Source organism: Myotis myotis, unplaced genomic scaffold, assembly GCF_014108235.1.
Source record: "Myotis myotis isolate mMyoMyo1 unplaced genomic scaffold, mMyoMyo1.p scaffold_m19_p_2, whole genome shotgun sequence".
NCBI classification, from domain to species: Eukaryota; Metazoa; Chordata; class Mammalia; order Chiroptera; family Vespertilionidae; genus Myotis; species Myotis myotis.
The window spans coordinates 15,521,103-15,538,004 of NW_023416324.1; the positions used below are offsets into that span (position 1 = coordinate 15,521,103).

At 46.3% G+C, this 16,902-nt stretch overlaps 1 protein-coding gene across 4 annotated transcripts in view; it reads left to right on the forward strand.

Moving 5' to 3' along the window:
- The window catches only part of ARID1A (AT-rich interaction domain 1A), a 76,154-nt gene extending 61,704 nt beyond the window's left edge, over positions 1-14,450 (forward strand). Inside the window, exons 9-19 of one of the 4 annotated variants that reach the window (XM_036347147.1) lie at positions 10-119; positions 2,191-2,400; positions 5,277-5,484; positions 6,597-6,729; positions 6,894-7,069; positions 7,433-7,583; positions 7,665-7,802; positions 7,885-7,981; positions 8,423-9,314; positions 9,671-9,801; positions 11,378-13,108. In XM_036347147.1, coding sequence (XP_036203040.1) covers positions 10-119; positions 2,191-2,400; positions 5,277-5,484; positions 6,597-6,729; positions 6,894-7,069; positions 7,433-7,583; positions 7,665-7,802; positions 7,885-7,981; positions 8,423-9,314; positions 9,671-9,801; positions 11,378-13,108 — 3,977 coding nt within the window. Of the gene's footprint in view, positions 1-9; positions 120-2,190; positions 2,401-5,276; positions 5,485-6,596; positions 6,730-6,893; positions 7,070-7,432; positions 7,584-7,664; positions 7,803-7,884; positions 7,982-8,422; positions 9,315-9,670; positions 9,802-11,377 lie in introns of all 4 variants that reach the window. The other 3 variants (XM_036347143.1, XM_036347144.1, XM_036347145.1) reach the window with 3 other exon arrangements.
- The last annotated feature ends 2,452 nt before the right edge of the window (positions 14,451-16,902 follow it).

A 16,902-nucleotide genomic window follows, 5' to 3' on the forward strand; every position in this document is an offset into this window, starting at 1 on the left:
TTTTTATAGGGATGGCAGCCAGCCCAGAGATGATGGGCCTTGGAGATGTCAAGTTAACTCCAGCCACCAAAATGAACAACAAGGCTGATGGGACACCCAAGACAGAATCCAAGTCTAAAGTAATGATTTATATCTTGACTCTTCTCAACTTTTCTGTCCATCCTTTCCAGTGATAGGAAGAGGGTGATTAGACTTTAGCCTATTATGACACCAAATAGATAGTCTCAGATAAGGTTGTTTCCCCTTCTTATAAGGGTCCCAGGATAAAAGCTCAGTAAATTAGGTTTGAGTTAGTCTATAATGATCTCACAGCTGTTATAGAGGAAATGCCAGATCTGCAGTGTAGATTCTCTGTGAAACTGTGCCCAGTCTTTGTGCATTGTTAGATGGTATATAACATGGGCAACAAGTTGCTCTTGTCTTCCTGTACAGTACTAAGAGCAGCAGGAATGGTTGGTGTCCTGTATTCTATAAAATGGGAAATGAGGCAGGTGGGGTTTGGTCCTTGGCCTCCCTGTAGGCTGGTACTGAGTGTGCTGGCTGTTGGGTCATGTGGCAACCTGGGGACCTGTTCAGTGTTTGAGTCATTTAAAACATTTCTGCCCTTTGTCATACCTCATTTTTCCTATTTTATAAAGTAGGGGAAATTAAATATCATAGCAGACACCTTCTATGGACTTTCACCTCTGGCTTCCAGACCCTATTAGCCATCCTGTCTTAGACAGGATGCCATCCAAAGCCTTTCAAGCAGTTGAGAGTCCCTTTCTTGAGAGTAGGTAAAGTTTATTTTTTATTTTAGTCCATCCCATTGTCTCAAGATCATTATTTGAGTTTCTTGAGTTCTCTGAAACAGTCTATAAAAGTGTGTCTAGCCCAGGGGTGGGCAAACTTTTTGACTCAAGGGCCACAATGGGTTCTTAAACTGGACCGGAGGGCCGGAACAAAAGCATGGATGGAGTGTTTGTGTGAACTAATACAAATTCAAAGTAAACATCATTACATAAAAGGGTACAGTCTTTTTTTTCAATAGTTTTTTCATTTCAAACAGGCTGGATCCGGCCCGCGGGCCGTAGTTTGCCCACGGCTGGTCTAGCCCCTGCCAGGGGCTCAGTTAGTTGGATCATCATCCTGTACACCAAAATGGTTGTGGGTTCGATCCCCAGTCAGGGTGCATACAGGAGGCAGCTGATCAATGTTTCTCTCTCTCTCTCTCCCTCTCCCTCCACTTCCTACCCTCCCCCTCCCCCCTTTCTCCTCTCCCTTCCTCTCTCTCTGTGAAAATCAATAAAAACATCCTTGGGTGAGGATTTATTTAAAAAGAGTGTGGCCCTAGCCGGTTTGGCTCAGTGGATAGAGCGTCGGCCTGCAGACTCAAGGGTCCCAGGTTCGATTCCGGTCAAGGGCATGTACCTTGGTTGCGGGCACATCCCCAGTAGGGAATGTGCAGGAGGCAGCTGATCGATGTTTCTCTCTCATCGATGTTTCTAACTATCCCTCTCCCTTCCTCTCTGTAAAAAAATCAATAAAATAGATAAAAAATAAAATAAAATAAAAAGAGTGTGTACAGGCCCTGAGTAAGTAGTGTGGGTAGTGGTAGTGATATTGATGTCAGCTGGACAAGGATTTGACACTCAGCCCTTCTACTTAAAAGCTATGAGATCGTAGACATGGCCTTCTTGTGCCTGCTTTTTTACCTTTTAAGAGGAAGATAATTTACAATGCCTAATATGTAAAGGCATCTAGCACAGCACCTAAAGCAGTGGTTCTCAACCTTCTGGCCCTTGAAATACAGTTCCTCATGTTGTGACCCAACCATAAAATTATTTTCATTGCTACTTCATAACTGTAATGTCGCTACTGTTATGAATCGTAATGTAAATATCTGATATGCAGGATGGTCTTAGGCGACCCCTGTGAAAGGGTTGTTCAGCCGCCAAAAGGGTCGCGACCCACAGGTTGAGAACTGCTGACCTAAAGGGTAATATATATAGTCAGTATTTTCCTTCCTTTACAGGAAGAAGGTCTACCTATATATCTTTTGGCCTTTCCGCCTTACAAAAGCAGGGCAGGTGATAGTAACCATCCCAGAATAAGAAGCTTTATCAGTGCCCTAATTAAGGAACTTCTAAGACCCTTAGCATAGTCTTTGAATCTAACAAGTTCCTAAGAATCTTGACCTGCCCCTTCCAGAAATCCAGTTCTTCTACTACAACCAATGAGAAGATCACCAAGTTGTATGAGCTGGGTGGTGAGCCTGAGAGGAAGATGTGGGTGGACCGTTATCTGGCCTTCACGGAGGAGAAGGCCATGGGCATGACAAATCTGCCTGCTGTGGGTAGGAAACCTCTGGACCTCTATCGCCTGTATGTGTCTGTGAAGGAGATTGGTGGACTGACTCAGGTGAGTGCCTAGGGCTTGGCTTCCCCTGTGTTTTCAACAAGCCTCTCAAGATACTCAGTGGTTTTACCTGGCTTTACCCTCTCCTGCTCTCTGAGTCACATACTGACAGACCTGGGAGCAAGGGCTTCTAGAAAATAAGGCTTCCAAAAGGCTGAGACTTCCCTGGGTAGGATGAAGTATTAGCATTACATTTACTATATGTCTGGGGTCCCACTGGGTTACAAAGATGGGGAAAGTCTGTGGGCAATTCTGATTCCATGGGAGGCAGTCTGGCATAGTAGACAATAGCAAGATTCAGAAAGATAGGCCTGGTTTTGAAACCTGTCTTAACCACTTATATGTGACCTCAATAAAGGTTCATAACCACTCAGCCCTAACATTTCTTATTTACAAAATAGTGACAGTGTACCCTGCTAGACTGTCTAAAGCTAGAAGTAATAAAGCTTTCAGCAAGATTTCTGCCACATAAATTGGTCTGCAAGATGGTACAGGGGCAGCCAGAGTAGTTGCCGACCCTTTTCAGGAAACTTTGCAGTAAAGATGAGATTTCAGGAGCTATTTAATAGAAATTGTTTATGAAGGGGGAAGTAGGTGGGAAATTGTGTTTAATTAGTTACTCTGCATGGGTGACTGAAGAGAATGAATTCATCTCTGCTACAAACATCTGAACTGAATACCACCCTGAGCCTTGCCTCTGCCCTGATACCTTACAGCTAGCTTTGTTTTACTCTCAGCCCAAGAGGCAAACAGGTGAGGCAATGCTGACAGCACACTGTGGCTTGCAAACTTTTCCTCCAGTGTGTGTTCTGTAGTCATCAGACCAGGAGCCTGCTGTTGGTCCTGAGTTTGTGGCTGAGCTCAGGGGAGTTGTGGCTGGGAGGGATGTATTCCAAACCTTCTAAATCAGAAGAGGAAAACAGCTGTCACCAGCAGAAAAGAAAGTGATTGGAATGAAGCCAACCAACAGTCAGTTATGAATTCCTTCTCCCTTCAGGCTTAATTTCCCTCCCCCACAAAGGAAAACAAAACAAAACAAGACACGTGTGCACCGCCACATAAGTGGCGTGGGAAGCAAAGCCACAGAGGCTTCTGAAGTGACCCTGAGCTTATTCCTGCCGTTCTCCTTGGTGCTAGTTCTCACACACAGGCCTCTCCTGCCTGTAAAGAAAGGAGGGAGTTTGGGGTTAGGTTTGGCATACTTTTAATTGTGTGGGCGTCTGAATTTAAGATGAGTTAGTACAGAGAGAATCCCAAAGCCTAGGCCTGTGTTAGTTTACAAAAGGATGCCAACCTTTTAGATGCTATGTTGTAATTGAACTCTAAAGACAGTGCAGAGGAGAAACAGTGCTGTTAGAAGTTAGTTTGTGAAGGCTCCAGAAAGGCAAAAGATAAGTTCTGAGCTTTTCTGCAACATTTGTAAGTAGGGTTTAGGTAGAGGGAGGAGCCATTCCAGTTGACTGGCCCAGGTGGCCTGGAGATGGGAAGTCTGGGATGTACGCTACCAGCACCATCTCCAACCTTCAAAGCTCAGCTCAGCTCAGTTGTTACCTTCTCTAGGAAGTTTTCCTGGTCACCTTCCCTCCATCTAGGTCAGTGATGGCGAACCTTTTGAGCTCGGCATGTCAGCATTTTGAAAAACCCTAACTTAACTTTGGTGCCGTGTCACATATAGAAATTTTTTGATATTTGCAACCATAGTAAAACAAAGATTTATATTTTTGATATTTATTTTATATATTTAAATGCCATTTAACAAAGAAAAGTCAACCAAAAAAATGAGTTCGTGTGTCACCTCTGACACGCGTGTCATAGGTTTGCCATCACTGATCTAGATGGTTCTTCTCTTTGCTTCCTTATCACTCTTCTCTCTGGTATCATTAGTACCAGGTCAACAGGTATCACAACATACTGAATTTCCTTTGTGGATTGGGACTGGAAAGCCAGTGTTCCCCACCCTTGAGAGGCAAATAAGCATCTATGATAATAAAAGCAGAATATGCTAATTAGACTGGACATCCTTCTGGACAAAGCCGGGGCTGTGAGGGAAGCCTGGGTCCCGGGTGCCTGCCTGCGGCCGGAGGGAAGCCCAGGTGCCGGGTGCTTGAGGGAATCCACTGCCAGCAGCCGGGGGAAGGAAGGCCTACTCTTGCATGAATTTTGTGCATCGGGCCTCTAGTAGAATACATGAAGAAGGAGACCTGCCTGGCTAGAGCAGAAAGGGTAACTAAAGGGATTGGAAATAGTGTGTCCTAAAGCTGAGGAAAGGAGACAGGACTAGGCTGGCTTCTGGGAAGGCACAAAAGAAGTTACAGGGTCCCCAGCATCTGGGTAATCAGGACAGTGACTGGTGAGGGAAAGGGGCTTGTAGTTACACGTCACTGAGATGCAGGGGAGTAGAGAGGCACAAGAATGTCAAATTTACAAGGAGCCTCACACTGAAAAAAAAAATCAAATTTGAAAAGCCCCAGTTTGACAAAGTAAGTCAAGCAGGGTGATCTTGATTACTACGCATCCCCATTTTATAAAATGTTCATTTTTATTGGTACATTTAAAATAGGATTCGGATTTGATGGTGATTGCACATACTTTTTCAGCAGTACACGTGTACAGACCATACCTTCTTAATTCTGTTTTCTAATAGTGATGTGAAATTTGCCCTGATAGTTGCAGTGACCTGTGGGATAGAGCCTACTGAGAGTAGAGGAAAGCCAGCACGAATTTAATGTTTATTGTGGATTGTCCACCAAGTGGGGTTAATAACTTTTGTGGTTAACTGAGAATTGTGATTCTACAAAAGATGGGTACCTAGTAGTCTGATGGGGGTTGGGACTTGTGGGCAGGAAGATGTACCCTGGCTTTTCTGGTTGCTTGTGCAGGTCAACAAGAACAAAAAATGGCGGGAACTTGCGACCAACCTCAATGTCGGCACCTCAAGCAGTGCTGCCAGCTCCTTGAAAAAGCAGTACATCCAGTGTCTCTATGCCTTTGAGTGTAAGATTGAACGTGGAGAAGACCCTCCCCCAGACATCTTTGCAGCTGCTGATTCCAAGAAGTCCCAGCCCAAGATCCAGCCTCCCTCTCCAGGTAGGGGTTGGGTGAGCTCCACCAAGGCTCACCCTTCAAAGGTAGTATTCAAGTGTCCAGTCTCCTTGTTCACCAGCACCTGCCACCAGGGTGTATGCTCTGCTCTGCCCTATCACACAGGACGTAATAGGTTGGCAGACTAAAGAACAGGCTGTGGCGACTCCCTTGGGAAGTAGTCTGCAGCAACCCTTAAGTTTTAATTTTCATTGTGTACCTGGCATCTTGCCAAGTGTTTGTAAACTAGAGAGTGGGAGGGATATTAGAGGAGTGGGAAAACTGACAATAGCAGTGAGGCAAGACCATCTGGGAGCTTTGGCCCGTTGATGTCAGTGCCTTAGAATGCAGCTCAGACTAGAGCCCTGAATTCCCCGAAGAGCTGAGATGGTAATGAATGGGAAGGAAATGGTGGAGAGAGGATATGAATGGACCTCTGATGGGAGTGCCTCTGCCAGTGCTCCTTTCTGAGAGGAGTCTGGGCCCTGGGCAAGCATGGGAAAGCCAGAGCTCCTAGAAGATTGCTGTAAACACATGTGCTCTGGTGTTGACCTCCGAGGGTGTAATGAGTGCCTGAGATGACTCATCAGCCGGAGAGGCCCAAGCAGTGGGATATCTGCTTCTGGGAATGGTAACTAATAGAAACATTAATTACTGGTGATTCTGTGCTCTTCAGCTTAGAGGAACATTTGAACCTGAGTGATGACACTGCTAGATGCTTCAGAATAGGAGCTCCTAGGCTCCTAATGTGCACTGCTGGTTTGGGTCTCCCCTACCCACGATTCCAGGGGCTTTGGGAGCTTATCCGCCAGCATTACATGGTGCGACCCGGTCCTTGGAGGGAAGTAGAGTAGGGAAGCTGGCAGAGACTCAAGGAGTCAACAGCACGGTGATGGCTTCATCACACCACTCCTATTCTCCAAATGTGAAACAGCAAGTACCATGATAGAGCCCTCAAATTCCCTGACCTGGTCTTGAGATTCCCTGTGGAGAAAGGTGATTTAGGCTTTAAAGACCCTAACTTTAGCCTTATAACAATGTTTTCTGAAGAGATCCCTGGGTGTATATTTCTGTGAGAGAGAAACACTTTCCTGCTCACCCTTCATCTCTGTTCACAGCTGGATCAGGGTCTATGCAGGGGCCACAGACACCTCAGTCAACCAGCAGTTCCATGGCAGAAGGGGGAGACCTGAAGCCACCAACTCCAGCATCTACACCACATAGTCAGATCCCTCCCTTGCCAGGCATGAGGTAAGGCTACAAGCAGAGCAGGTGGTTTGGGGAACCCTAGGCAGAAGTCCATGAGCTCCTATGCAGCCTGGTGACTCTGCTGTCCAGCCAGTGACTCTCATGTGTCCTGTGTTATCAGAAGAATTGCTTTATTTGGGATTTAATTGACTTTTCTTATTCTGGAGCAGGAGCAATTCAGTCGGGATCCAGGATGCTTTTCCTGATGGAAGTGACCCCACATTCCAGAAACGGAATTCCATGACTCCAAACCCTGGGTACCAGCCCAGTATGAATACCTCTGACATGATGGGTCGCATGTCCTATGAGCCAAATAAGGATCCTTATGGCAGCATGAGGAAAGGTGACCAGTTGCTGTTGGCCTTGTACTTTTGAGGACAGAGCCAGGGAAGTGGGATGATAGCTTGAGAGTAGTTCAGGGTTCTGGTCGAGCCATCCTCTGAGATAAGGCATTTTTAAACCTAACTATCCCTCTTTATCCCCGCCTCCTTGTCTTCCTCTCCCTGGTCTCATCATCTTATCCCTTAACAAGTGTGTGTTCTTTGCTGGATAAGGCCTCTTTAGATCTCTGTTTTAAACCTGTCAGGGAAACAAAAGGATCAACCTTGAGCTCTGAAGAGGGCATAGGTCTTTGGGGCAAGCAAAGTGTAGACTGCTAGGCTTGCTCACCTACCAGTTTGCTCACTGCCTGCCTTTCTACACCCAGCTCCAGGGAGCGATCCCTTCATGTCCTCAGGGCAGGGCCCCAACGGCGGGATGGGGGACCCCTACAGCCGAGCTGCCGGCCCTGGGCTGGCAAATGTGGCAATGGGACCACGACAGCACTATCCTTATGGAGGTCCTTATGACAGAGTGAGGTAAGCATGACCCCCACTCCTGTCTCACCCCAGAACCCCACGGCTATAGTGGGCTCCACATGCTTCTTTGTTTTTGTTTAGGACGGAGCCTGGAATAGGACCTGATGGAAACATGGGGAGCACTGGAGCCCCACAGCCGAATCTCATGCCTTCCAACCCAGACTCGGGGATGTATTCTCCTAGCCGCTACCCCCAACAGCAGCAGCAGCAGCAGCAACGGTGAGTAAAGCCTGGTCTCAGTGCCCCTGTGCCTCTGGCTTTGCCATTTCCTACACTGATCCTGTTTTTCTCTCTCCTGCAGACATGATTCCTATGGCAATCAGTTCTCCACGCAAGGCACCCCTTCCGGCAGCCCCTTCCCCAGCCAGCAGACCACAATGTATCAGCAGCAGCAGCAGGTGAGGAGGGTGGACTGACACACAGAGAGCCAGTTAGAAAACTGAGGTGGAAAGTCTAAGCAGCTCCCTAGATACTTTGGTGGTCTTCTCCCACCCAAATAGCCAGCTCTGCCTAAAGAGCCAAGTCCACAATCTCTTCTCTATTTGGAGTCCAGTCCAATTTCTAGTTCTTCAATGGGGCTAGAAACAGGCCTTATTTTGATTTTTGAACTTTTCTTTGTTTTTCTGCTTACAGTAAGGGAGAGCCGGAAGGGAATAGAAAATGACTTTTGCTTTCAGAGATAATTTGTAAACATTATTCCTTTGTTCTCTTGGAGTCTGTGTCTTCTCGAGGAGCAGAAGCAAGTCCAGTGTCTAGTATCGCCAGCCATCTTGGCAGCTGTGGTTCTTGAGTCCCTGAGTGCAAAGTATTAACTTCCCCTCTGATTGTTCCTGTTTTAGAATTACAAGCGGCCAATAGATAGCACGTACGGCCCTACTGCCAAGCGGCACGAAGGGGAGATGTACAGTGTGCCATACAGCACTGGGCAGGGGCAGCCCCAGCAGCAGCAGTTGCCGCCAGCCCAGCCCCAGCCCGCCAGCCAACAACAAGCTGCCCAGCCTTCCCCTCAGCAAGATGTGTACAACCAGTATGGCAATGCATATCCTACCACTGCCACCGCTGCTACTGAGCGCCGGCCAGCAAGTGGCCCCCAGAACCAGTTTCCATTCCAGTTTGGCCGAGACCGTGTCTCAGCACCCCCTGGCTCCAGTGCCCAGCAGAACATACCACCACAGATGATGGGTGGCCCCATACAGGCATCTGCTGAGGTTGCTCAGCAAAGCACCATGTGGCAAGGGCGTAATGACATGACCTACAATTACACCAACAGGCAGAGCACGGGCTCTGCCCCACAGGGCCCTGCCTATCATGGTGTGAACCGAACAGATGAAATGCTGCATACAGATCAGAGGGCCAACCATGAAGGCTCATGGCCTTCCCATGGCACACGCCAGCCTCCATATGGTCCCTCTGCTCCCGTGCCCGCCATGACAAGGCCCCCTCCTTCCAACTACCAGCCCCCACCAAGCATGCAGAATCACATTCCTCAGGTATCCAGCCCTGCTCCCCTGCCCCGGCCAATGGAGAACCGCACCTCTCCTAGCAAGTCTCCATTCCTGCACTCTGGGATGAAGATGCAAAAGGCAGGCCCCCCCGTACCTGCCTCTCACATAGCACCTGCCCCTGTGCAGCCCCCCATGATTCGGCGGGACATCACCTTCCCACCTGGCTCTGTTGAAGCCACACAGCCTGTTTTGAAGCAGAGGAGGCGACTCACCATGAAAGACATCGGTAAGGAAACCTCTCTGGGTTGTGTAATCTGCCCCTTTCCATGTTATCCATTGCTCTCTCTCTCTCCTGATATTCTGGATGAGGTTAAATCTGGTTGTATTGACTAAAACAGAACCAAAGAAATTTGAGTAAGGAAGAAATCAGCTGACTTCGGGCTTTTACTTGAAGGAATTGCTATGCAGTGATGTCCTAAGAGGGCCTAGAAGCCATGAGGAGCAGATGTGTGTCATCTTTCAGATAGGAACTGCCTACATTTGCTACCTTCATAGTAGCCTGACTGATGGGCCAGCACTGGGATTGACCACCTCCAGCCAACCTAGGCTTGGTGGATGGATGACATAGTGGTTTTGTTTCAGGAACTCCAGAGGCATGGCGGGTAATGATGTCTCTCAAGTCTGGGCTGCTGGCAGAGAGCACATGGGCATTAGACACCATTAACATCCTGCTGTATGATGACAACAGCATCATGACCTTCAACCTCAGTCAGGTGAGTACAGGTGCCTGGGGAAGGTTGGCGGTCTGGGAGGGCCTAGGCCAGTGATGGCGAACCTATGACACGCGTGTCAGAGGTGACACACGAACTCATTTTTTTGGTTGATTTTTCTTTGTTAAATGGCATTTAAATATATAAAATAAATATCAAAAATATAAATCTTTGTTTTACTACAGTTGCAAATATCAAAAGATTTCTATATGTGACACGGCACCAGAGTTAAGTAAGTGTTTTTCAAAATGCTGACAAACCAAGCTCAAAAAGTTTGCCATCACTAGCCTAGGCCCTAGGATCTTATTTAAGCCGATGATGCTAAGTGACACAGGGAATTAAGCTATCCCCAGCCAATATGGTCACCTCTATCTTGCTCCCTCTCTGATATCTTCCATGCCAATACGTTGCCACTGGCCATTGACTCAGAATACTGAGAACAATAATAATTTGTATGAGGTATCAGGATTGAAAGAGAATTTGAGAGAAACTCTTTGGTATCGGTAAGAAATGCAGATTCTGTTGTCAGCGAGGACACCCATGTTTTCTAGACTACCAGGAAGAAGCTGTGGTCTTCATCAATGAGCAGAATAGTTTCTTTTCCCTTTTTTAATTTCATCCACTCTGAATAGAAGAGATCTTTGTTGATCCCGTTTTCCTAATGTGTAGAATGGGAAGTGCTGGGGGCCAGGGAGCAGTGAAGGTAAATGATGTTCTTGCAGAGGTGATTCTCCAGGCCCTCTCTCAACAGGACATGAATCTTGAGTTTTCCCAGTAACTCTTTCTTTTGATCATTCTTAGTACCTACCAACCAACCCATCTATCAAGGAGCTGACTAAGGGGGAATTGTTATTAATAGTTACTGTTCCAAAAAAATAATAGTTACTGTTTCTTGTGCCACCACTTTGTGCCAGGTTTTTCATATTTTCTTTCATGTCATACAACAGTCTTCTGAGGCAGATGTCGCCACTTAGAGATGAGTACATAGGCTCAAAGTCTTATCTTTGCCTAGGTTCACACTGCTGTTAACCGAGTCTTTCTGATTCTAAAACCTGACTTTATGTCTTGCATAATTTTGCCTCCCATGAGAAAGTAAAAGAATATTGATTGAGCAATTTCCATATTCCAGGCATTTGATATATTCCATTTAGACCTCAGAACAATCCTGTAAAGTTTAGAAATTTCTGGAAAGATGGAAAAACTACAGTTTAGAAAGTTAAGTCACCGAGCTAGTTCCTGGAAAAGCCAGAATTCAGACCTAGATCTTTCTAATTCTAAAGTCCTTATTTTTTCCATTCTGTTAAACCGTTCGACCAGAAATTGATCTGAGTGGAAATTAGTGTTTTCTTCTAGAGATAAATGGCCTGCTGATACAGGATCCAAGCTGGAATTTGGGTCCCCCTAGTACCAGCTTGCAGCAATGTTTGGTGAACCAAAGCCTCATCCTACTCATTATGTTGCATGATCTATGTAGTACTGCATTCCCTCTCTCTGCTCATGTTGTGAAGGTCATCCCACCATGCCTAGATTTGGGCTCCACTTTTCTCTCTTAATTTATTTCCTGCTCTTTCTCTTTTAGCTCCCAGGGTTGCTAGAGCTCCTTGTGGAATATTTCCGGCGTTGCCTGATTGAGATCTTTGGCATTTTAAAGGAATATGAGGTGGGTGACCCAGGGCAGAGAACACTACTGGACCCTGGGAGATGCAGCAAGGTGTCTAGTCCAGCCCCTGTGGAGGGGGAGGATGAGGAAGACCTTCTAGGTCCTAAACTAGAAGAGAAAGAAGAAGAAGAAGTAGTTGAAAATGATGAGGAGATGGCCTTTTCAAACAAAGACAAGGCAGCCTCAGAGAATAGTGAGGAGAAACTTATTAGTAAGTTTGACAAGCTTCCAGTAAAGATCGTGCAGAAGAATGACCCGTTTGTGGTGGACTGCTCAGATAAGCTTGGGCGTGTGCAGGAGTTTGACAGTGGCCTGCTGCACTGGCGGATTGGTGGGGGGGACACCACTGAGCATATCCAGACCCACTTTGAGAGCAAGACAGAGCTGCTGCCGACCCGGCCTCATGTGCCCTACCTACCAGTCACCCGGAAGCATGTCACAGCAGCAGAGGGTACATCAGGGACAACAGAACAGAAGGGCCCCCCACCTGATGGCCCTCCAGAAAAACGGATCACAGCCACTATGGATGATATGTTGTCCACCCGATCTAGCACGTTGACTGAGGAGGGAGCTAAAAGTGCAGAGGCTCCCAAGGAGAGCAGCAAGTTTCCATTTGGCATCAGCCCAGCACAGAGCCACCGGAACATCAAGATCCTAGAGGACGAACCCCACAGTAAAGATGAGACCCCACTGTGTACCCTTCTGGACTGGCAGGATTCCCTTGCCAAGCGCTGCGTCTGTGTCTCCAATACCATCCGAAGCCTGTCATTTGTGCCAGGTAACGACTTTGAGATGTCCAAACACCCAGGGCTGCTGCTGATCCTGGGCAAGCTGATCCTTCTACACCATAAGCATCCAGAACGGAAGCAGGCACCACTAACTTATGAGAAGGAGGAGGAGCAGGACCAAGGGGTGAGCTGCAACAAAGTGGAGTGGTGGTGGGACTGCTTGGAGATGCTCCGGGAAAACACCTTGGTCACACTAGCCAACATCTCGGGGCAGTTGGACCTCTCCCCGTACCCTGAGAGCATTTGTCTGCCTGTCCTGGATGGACTCCTACACTGGGCAGTCTGCCCCTCAGCTGAAGCCCAGGACCCCTTCTCCACCCTGGGCCCCAATGCCGTCCTCTCTCCCCAGAGACTGGTCTTGGAAACCCTCAGCAAACTCAGCATCCAGGACAACAATGTGGACCTGATCCTGGCCACGCCCCCCTTCAGCCGCCTGGAGAAGTTGTATAGCACCATGGTGCGCTTCCTCAGTGACCGAAAGAACCCAGTGTGCCGGGAGATGGCCGTGGTACTGCTGGCCAACCTGGCGCAGGGAGACAGCCTGGCAGCCCGTGCCATCGCCGTGCAGAAGGGCAGCATCGGCAACCTCCTGGGCTTCCTGGAGGACAGCCTTGCTGCCACGCAGTTCCAGCAGAGCCAGGCGAGCCTGCTCCACATGCAGAACCCCCCCTTTGAGCCAACTAGTGTGGACATGATGCGGCGGGCTGCCCGTGCGCTGCTGGCCCTGGCCAAGGTGGATGAGAACCACTCAGAGTTCACGCTGTATGAGTCACGGCTGTTGGACATCTCGGTCTCACCATTGATGAACTCATTGGTTTCACAAGTCATTTGTGATGTACTGTTTTTGATTGGCCAGTCATGACAGCCGTGGGACACCTCCCTCCCTGTGTGCGTGTGCGTGTGTGGAGAACTTAGAAACTGACTGTTGCCCTTTATTTATGCAAAACCACCTCAGAATCCAGTTTACCCTGTGCTGTCCAGCTTCTCCCTTGGGAAAAAAGTCTCCTATTTCTCTTTCTTCCCAGTTCCCCTCACCTTTCTACCTTTCTGTTCCTTGTCCTCACTCCCTCAGGACCCTACCCTATTTGAAAAGACAAAGCTCTGCCTACATAGAAGACTTTTTTATTTTAACCAAAGTTACTGTTGTTTACAGTGAGTTTGGGGAAAAAAAATAAAATAAAAATGGCTTTCCCGGTCCTTGCATCAACGGGATGCCACATTTCATAACTGTTTTTAATGGTTAAAAAAAAAAAGGAAAAAAAATACAAAAAAAACCCTCTGAAGGACAAAAAAGGTGACTGCTGAACTGTGTGTGGTTTATTGTTGTACATTCACAATCTTGCAGAAGCCAAGAAGTTCGAAGTTGTGGACAGACCCTGTTCACTGGAGAGGCCTGTGCAGTAGAGTGTAGAACCTTTCATGTACTGTACTGTACACCTGATACTGTAAACATACTGTAATAATAATGTCTCACATGGAAAAAGAGAAAAAACCGCTGGGTCAGCAGCAAGCTGTAGTTTTTAAAAATGTTTTTAGTTAAACGTTGAGGAGAAAAAAAAAAAAGGCTTTTCCCCCAAAGTATCATGTGTGAACCTACAACACCCTGACCTCTTTCTCTCCTCCTTGATTGTATGAATAACCCTGAGATCACCTCTTAGAACTGGTTTTAACCTTTAGCTGCAGCCACTGTGCTGCCACGTGTGTATATATATGACGTTGTACATTGCACATACCCTTGGGTCCCCACAGTTTGGTCCCCCTCCCAGCTACCCCTTTATAGTATGACGAGTTAACAAGTTGGTGACCTGCACAAAGCGAGACACAGCTATTTAATCTCTTGCCAGACATCGCCCCTCCTGGCGCGATGCTGTACAGGTCTCTGTAAAAAGTCCTTGCTGTCTCAGCAGCCAATCAACTTATAGTTTATTTTTTTTCTGGGTTTTTGTTCTGTTTTGTTTTCTTTCTAATCGAGGTGTGAAAAAGTTCTAGGTTCAGTCAAAGTTCCTGATGAAGAAACACAATTGAGATTTTTTCAGTGATAAAATCTGCATATTTGTATTTCAAACAATGTAGCTAAAACTTGATGTAAATTCCTCCTTTTTTCCTTTTTTGGCTTAATGAATATCATTTATTCAGTATGAAATCTTTATACTATATGTTCCACGTGTTAAGAATAAATGTACATTAAATCTTGGTAAGACGTTTGTGAGGCTTTTTGTTGTTTTCAAACTATTTAAAAGTTTGACCCTTTGGGGGTGTGGTTCCTGATCTTGCAAATTCTCCCTTGTTGTGCGCTCTCTAAAAGGTAGCATCCTGGACCCTGTCATTTCTGCATCATATTTTACTTTACTTTCCATGGTGTAAGTTTAAATTTAAGAAAGCTGAGATTTCACCTGCAAGAGGAAGTTTTAGGCATTAAAAGCATGTTAGCTTCTTGAAATAAAGTGAGTTTAAATAGCCAAAGAAACTGGTGGCCTGGCCGGTGTAGCTCAGTGCTTGAGCATTGACCCAGGAACCAAGAGGTCACTGGTTCGATTCCTAGTCAGGGCACTTTAAAAAGAAAAAACGAGTCCTCCAAAGAAATTGATGATACTCTAGAACAGCGATTTTCAACCTTTCTCATCTCATGACACAAACTAATACTAAAATTCTGCAGCACACCAAAAAACATACATTTTATGCTGATCAAAAATAGGTATACTTCTTTTGTGTGTTAATCCTTACCTGTGGATATTTTTTCCATTGACTTTTAGACGGGGAGAGAGAGAGACATCATTGTGAGAGGGACACATCAATTGGTTGCCTTCCACACATGGACCTGAGCTGGGAATGAACCTGCAACCCAGATACGTGCTCTTGACCAGGAATGAAGCCCTCAACCCTTTGGTGCCCAGGCCAATGCTCTGCCACTGAGCCATATTGGCCAGGGCAAAAAATAGGTAAACTTTTGATTCATACCTAGTGATTATTCTGTTGGCTGTTGTCATTTTTATTTAACAATCTAAGGGAAAAGGAAGTCAGTACCCTGTATTGTGTGTTTTAAAAATTCTTGGCACACCTCCCTAACCGGTTTGGCTCAGTGGATAGAGCGTCAGCCTGTGGACTCAAAGGTCCCAGGTTTGATTCCGGTCGAGGGCATGTACCTCGGTTGCGGGCACATCCCCAGTAGGGAGTGTGCAGGAGGTAGCTGATCGATGTTTCTCTCATCGATGTTTCTGGCTCTCTATCCCTCTCCCTTCCTCTCTGTAGAAAACCAATAAAATATATTTTTAAAAAAAAATTCTTGGCACACCAGTGTTCCATGGCACACCAGTTGAAAATCTGCTCTAGAAAGAAACTTTTGGAAATAGTTGCTTAAGGGAATGATCTCTATTTTTCTTAGAAATTGTTAACAATAAGACAACCATTTATCTGGAAGCAGCCTCCAACTTAACCATTAATTTCTCCAGACTGGCTCTCTCCCCTGATTCCAAATGAGAACATTCAGCTCCTTTCTTGCTGTCTCTGAAAGTTTAGTTTGAACATACCCTAACTAAAATGCCACCTTCCCCTAGAAATCTGCCTTTCCCATAGTTTCCTCAGAAAATGGCAACTCCATCACTTGGCCAAAAAAATACTTTTAATTTCCACTGCCAGTCTGTTAGCAGTCTTCAAAAAACGATCCTCAGTCCAGTCACTAACGCTGTAGTTTAAGACATTATCATACTTCTTGAAGATTCTTGAAATACCCTCCAGCCCTGGCTGGTTTGGCTCAGTGGATAGAGCATCAGCCTGTGGACTAAAGTAAAGGATCCCATGTTTGATTCTGGTCAAGGGCACATGCCCGGGCTGTGGGCTTGGTCCCCAGTAGGGGGCATGCAGGAGGCAGCCGATCAGTGATTCTCATCATTGATGTTTCTATCTCCCTCTCCCTCTCCAAAATCAATAAAAATATATTTTTAAAAAAGAAGGAAATATCCTCCAAACTGTCCTTTCTGCTTCTGCTTGGCCTGGTAGAACCTATTCTCAATATGTCAACCAGAATGTTCCTTTTAAAGCCAAGTCAGATCAAAATCCTTTAATGCTTCTCACTCTAAGTAAAAGTCCAGATCGTTATAATGACCTACCAGGCCCTCAGTTGTCTAGCATGCTGTCACCTCTCTTGTTTCCTCTCTTCCCATTGCTCACTGTACTATACCGGGCTGTTTCCACCTTGGGGCCTTTGCACTTAACTGTTCCCTCTGTCCAGAATACTGGCACCAGATAACTGCATGGTTCAAGTCCTCATCTCCTTCAAGTCTCTGTTCAAATACATCAGTGAATCTTTCCCTGGCCACCTTGTTTAAAATAGCCATCTGCTCCCCTGTCTTACTTTCCTTCTCTGCCTAAATTTTCTTTGTAGTACTTGTAGTTACCATCTGGTCTATTGTACATTGTACATATCTGTAGCCTTACGCTAGAACATCAGCTCTCTGAGGACAGGGGGGCTTCTTCTATTCACTGCTATATCCCTGTCCTATATCCCTAGCACAGTCTGGCACAAAGTTAATGAAATGTAGATGTTGGCCAGATGCAGTTACTTTTACAGGCTAATGTTACAATATATAGCTTCTCTGTTCATCTACTCCTTAGGGAAACAGTGGAAAAACCAAAAGCAACTACAGAGAAATACTATTA